The sequence below is a fragment of the Centruroides vittatus genome, unplaced genomic scaffold (assembly GCF_030686945.1).
Source record: "Centruroides vittatus isolate TY-2023 unplaced genomic scaffold, ASM3068694v2 contig_970, whole genome shotgun sequence".
NCBI lineage: Eukaryota > Metazoa > Arthropoda > Arachnida > Scorpiones > Buthidae > Centruroides > Centruroides vittatus.
The window spans coordinates 2947442-2952882 of record NW_027122643.1 but is presented as its reverse complement, the minus strand read 5'-3'; the positions used below and the strand labels follow the sequence as shown (position 1 = coordinate 2952882).

Below are 5441 nucleotides of genomic sequence, written 5' to 3'. Positions count from 1 at the left end.
ATTAGCATAAATTACAAAGTGTCGTGTTTCATCTTCGCTCCTGTTCAAGTTTATTGCTCTAGGCACGCGCCGATGTTTGTTTTTAGTTCTACTGGTGATTAGGCTTTTATTTCAACCTCGTCCGTTTTGGTTACAGAAGATGGGGAGACGGGCGTCACGTGATCGCTTACCTCACATTTTACCACAGAAATTACCTTACCTTGAAAGTTTTATTTTTTTTCTCAATTTTAATTATTATTAACTATCTTTTTTTGATGGATTCTCATACTTATATGTGTTATGAAGTTGTAGATATTTTTTTTATTAAGTTTTACAAATTTATGTTTTTTTCTTCGATTTTTATATATAAAATATACGAAAATTCAGATATTTATTAAAATTTATCAGAAATGCTAAACTATAAGTACAGTGTGTTTTACAATACTATTACGAACAGATATCGTCAATTATTTTATAAACATATTTATAATTTTAATTTTTATAAATTATTTAAATTGATGCAACGCGAAGCGCTCAGAATCAATTAATTACTGTCGCGCGTTATTAAAGATGGCGATGGGACTCGATTCAATTACTTCTTCATTTCAGATGTTAATTAAAAAGTGTTATTTTCATATAATATTAAATAGTGTATGTTTATTATAATTAATAAATCTATATAGGAATAATATATATTAATTACTGAGTGTATTTAAAAAATAAAAAAAACGGAACAAAAATATAATAGAAAAAAATGTTTATACTATACCAAAATGTTTTTTACATCTATTCTATTAGATCTATAATAATCCTGACGATGGTGGACTTCACGCCGATCTCTGAATAAGCAAGAGACGAGAAAATTGACATCCAGGCGACACTTAACGCCTAGATGTCAATTATCTCGTCTCTTGCTTACATCTATTCTACTTTCAATACAAGAGTTATATAAATAATAATTAAGATAAACAGCATAAATTGGTAATACAGATAAAATTATATTATATATTATTTATTTATACATTTAAATATTCATTTCTATTATTCGTTTATACATTTTACATTATACAATGCTAAAATTTTATGTACATCTTGTATTGCAAGAATTATAATTAACGTATGCAAAAAAAGTTAATTTTTTATTTTCTGGGTTAGGCATAAGGGGTTGCTTTCAGTGACTTGCAAACAGGATTTTTTAGATGCAGTATTCAACAAATAAACAATTTTTATTGATATATATATCTATAAATATCGTTCATTTGTTGGACAATATTCAAAAGGTCCTGTTTGCAAGTCACTGAAAGCAACCCCTTATGCCTAACCCAGAAAATAAAAGAAATACAGAAAAATAGGTAATATAAAAAATGAATACGTTCATATAGTATTAACTTTCTAATTCTATTGTTCTTTCTGAACTTTCTATACATGACTTACATAAATTATGTGAGTGCTCACCACAAATGTATTTATTACATCGAAAACATTTATTTGTCGTCTTTCTGCCTTTTTTATAACCGCAATCAGAACAGGATGATCGCTTCCGTGATGTTGATGCTGCAGATGTGGATGCCGCAGATGTGGATGCTACTGATGTTGATGCCGGTGATGTCCCTGTTGATGCTGTTGTTGATTCTGATTCCGATTCTGATGTTTCATGTTGCAATTTAGAGAATTGAAGGGCTGCCGTTCTAATGTTTCTGGGTAAATTTTCTTTTTGTGCACGTAATTTTAATTGCGGAGTCATTAGTTCGATCGATAGCAGTTTCATGAAGTGTCTTCTGCGTTGATTTTGTGGAAGTTTATTATTCAGATAATAAATGACATGAGAATTTACGGCCGAAATATTTAGCAAACTATAAAAAATAACAAGGGGCCAGCGTCGGCAGTATCTTGCGCAATTATAACGTGACGCCAGTTTATCAACAACGTCGACGCCTCCCTTTGTAAGATTGTAAAACGTTACGATTTCGGGTTTGTTTTTTTCCTCGGTTGAAGAATCAATGCTATTGTTGTGGTGTAAAGTTGATAGTAAGAGAGTTACTTTATTTCTTTTGGGAGAATATGAAACTAAAGTACACTTTTTTTGGAATCCAAACATGCTACTGAATACAGTTCTGTTTCTCGAAGTAATGAACTCTGGCGGTATTTCTCTTTTATTTTTTTTTAAAGTACCGACTGACGTCAGCTTTATGTCTAATAATTTTAATGCAAGTTCGTAACTCGTAAACCAATTATCAAATGTTATATTCCTTCCAGAGCCTGCTACGGGTTTACATAATCTTAACACAACATCTTTAGGAGAATTACTTGTGAAATATTGGCCCTGCGGTTGCATTCCCGCATATACTTCTAAGTTGCTACTATAAAAAGTCCTTGAATCTGTCAAGGCAAAAATTTTTATCCCATATTTTGACGGCTTGCTTGGAATATATTGCCGGAATTGGCATCTGCCCTTAAATGCCTCCAACATCTCGTCTATAGTTAAATATTCCGATGGGTAATAATTCTTTTGGCAATTAGTAACAAATTTCTCAAAAAAATCTCGCACCGCAGCGAGTTTGTCAGTATTACGACGATCATTTCTAGTAGCTTTATCGTCAAATCTTAACGCTCTTATTAGAAAACTAAATCTTTTCTCTGACATCACAGGTTTTATAATTTCTATTCCGAAACCATCGGAGGTCCAAATATCTCGCAAATTTACTGTATTTAATTTCATCACCGCACATGCAAACAATATTCCTATAAAAGCTTTTATTTCACAAATATTTGTTGAGATGGCATCACGCTCGCGGCTAAATTTTTCTTTTATTCTCTCTATATACTTATTTGTATTTTCGACAATATGATTTAATATATCGTCATCAAAAAATAACTTCCAGCATTCCGAAGGTGTTTTGACGAACTTTGCTCTTCCATTTGGGCCAGGCAAATGAGTTATAATATTTTCTTTCTCTCTCCTCTGAGTTTGAAGGGGCATTTCCTTATTCCACCTAGTTACACGGTCTTTACCCATAAAAAATGAACCAGAAGTACTAACCTCGTCTAGGTCTGAACAAGATTGTTCAGATTCAGAGTCCGATTTTCGCTGCTCCAAAATATCATCCTCTTCCTCCGAAGAAAAAACATCATCATCATCTTCAATCATCTCTGTTATCTCCGAAGATGAAAGCAAGTAAAAATTACTTTTATCCATAGCGCTGTTTTAACACAATCGTAAAAAAGAAGAACTATACTCGAAACCAAAAACAGCAACAAAAACAATGACGAGCTAATGCGAAAAAACTGCACTTATATAGTATCAGAGTAAAAAGTCACGTGACAGAGAAGGGAGAGGACTAAAATTTACCAAATATGGAAATATGTGAATAGGGTTCCTTATTTGGTAAATTTTTTGTAAGCTCCCTTTTCTGTCACGTGACTCAATAATTACTGCCCTAGACCAAGCCTAACCTTGTTTGGGAATCGAAGTTTTAATTTAAAAAAATACAATTTGACAGGAGATTGATTTATTTTATTTATTTGTAGTTTGGTATCATCTTACGAAGTTTTATGACAGTAGTTCCAATAAAATTTTTATTTATTTAAGTAATTATAATTATTATTTTACCTATCATTCAGTGTTTTTACGGCAAAAATTGAAAATTTTAAAACATTCCATTTCTGGATTCATCTGAAGACAGGTACTAGAGTTATACCATTTATTTGAAAGTTTATTTACATTCTTAGAACAATAATACATATTTGAAAAGACGGCAAACAAAAAAAAAAAACCCTCATAAAACCCATATGATCTATAAGTATTAAACCAACAGCAATAAAAGAATATTCCAATTCATGAAAGACAAAATATAGGGGAAAAAATGTATTTTATAAAACTTAACATTTTCGATGCTACATTTTTATGTGCATAGTTCATATGTATTTTACAAGCGATTTTTTATATCGTCTATTGAAATGTGTACTATTGTACATGTGAGATTCCAGACAGGGTCCAAATACCTCGCAAAACGTAAGAGAAATAGAAAAATTTCTCTAGAAAAAGGACTGTGTAACATCAATATGTCGTGAAGGTACGAAATAAACAACGTAAGTCGCAGGTGTGACTTGATCATAGGTGTTAAATGTCAAATAGAAAGATTGAACTTCGACTTGGACGCTTGTATCAACGACAAAATTTATATAAAACGCAAAAACAGCATGGCCGGGGAGAAGAAAAAACAATCGCGTGATGGTCATAAAAATGTCATTACATCCTCGATTTCTCTACTATCTAACAGAATAAAATACTCGTTGGTGTAATAAAAAATGAAATTTTTATTATATTTTCTGTAATTTGATTTGTAAATGCAAAAATTAAACTTAAAAAACATCAACTCACTATAAATAATTTTATTTATTGACATCAGATTTATTAAATTTCACGAAATTGTATTATTTTTAACCTCAGAGTAGTAAAGCTTGTTTTTTCTAGCAAAAATAATAGACTCGCTAGTCCTCAACTGTCAAAAAGAAGAAACTACTAATCGCTTTATTACTTTGTTTTCAAAAACTCCCCTTTCTATCAGCTGATAGTAAAATGGCTAACAAATTGTTTACTTTCACTTAGAAAAATGTGATGATGTCATAAAACTTTATAAAAACATTTAAAAATACCAATGGAAAAATTTAAATTATTTCTGATCAAATTTCAGTTTATTAGAAGTAATTCACTTTAAAATAACGCCATTATAAACAAAGAAGCGCGCGCGCGCGCCACCGCTGCGGCTATTTTTAGTAACAACAACTGGCGGGAAATTTGAAAATTGAAATCCGAGATAACGCGCGCCATAGTGCCGATTTGGCACCAATAATTAATTAAAAATAACGGAACGCTTTAAGCAAAAAATGAATAGCGCATCATAAAATTGAAGAAAAATTAGACAGGTAATAATTTTTTCAGATATTTTGCGGACAATTAGATTTTTCAATATTTTAATATTAGTAAAATCAATAACATAAAGAAATGAATGTTTAAAACAAAAGTTTTATTCGATATTTGTTTAATGAATTTTTTACAATTGATTTTAATGATCTTTAAATTTATAATGATTAATTTATTAGTGATTTAAAATGTTAGAAGTTCATTATGTTTCATATATACAGTGAATCCTCGCTTTTCGAACAATTCTGTTTACGAATAGCTTTTAGGAATGAATTACGTTCACAAATTGAAGTTTTACTGTATTTCATCCAGACAGAGTCGAGTCTATTTATAACACTTTTTTGTAAAGTGGTCGTTTCATGATGGACCGTGACAGAACATTTTGCTTTTGATATATACCAGGCATGGGCAAATGCGGCTCCGAGAGCCGCATGCGGCTCTTGCTGAAAGTGTTAATTTCTGTTTCTTTTTATTATTATTTTTACAATTTTATTTTTATAATTTTGTGAAAATATGTTTATTAAAAAAATTCAATATT

At 30.6% G+C, this 5441-nt stretch overlaps 1 protein-coding gene across 1 annotated transcript; it reads right to left on the bottom strand.

Annotated features, from left to right (window-relative positions):
- Nucleotides 1–1363: 1363 nt before the first annotated feature.
- Nucleotides 1364–3175, bottom strand: LOC136985475 (piggyBac transposable element-derived protein 4-like). The gene has a single exon (XM_067282764.1). It carries the CDS (start codon nt 3173–3175, stop codon nt 1364–1366), a length of 1812 nt encoding a protein of 603 aa, XP_067138865.1.
- Nucleotides 3176–5441: the final 2266 nt, after the last annotated feature.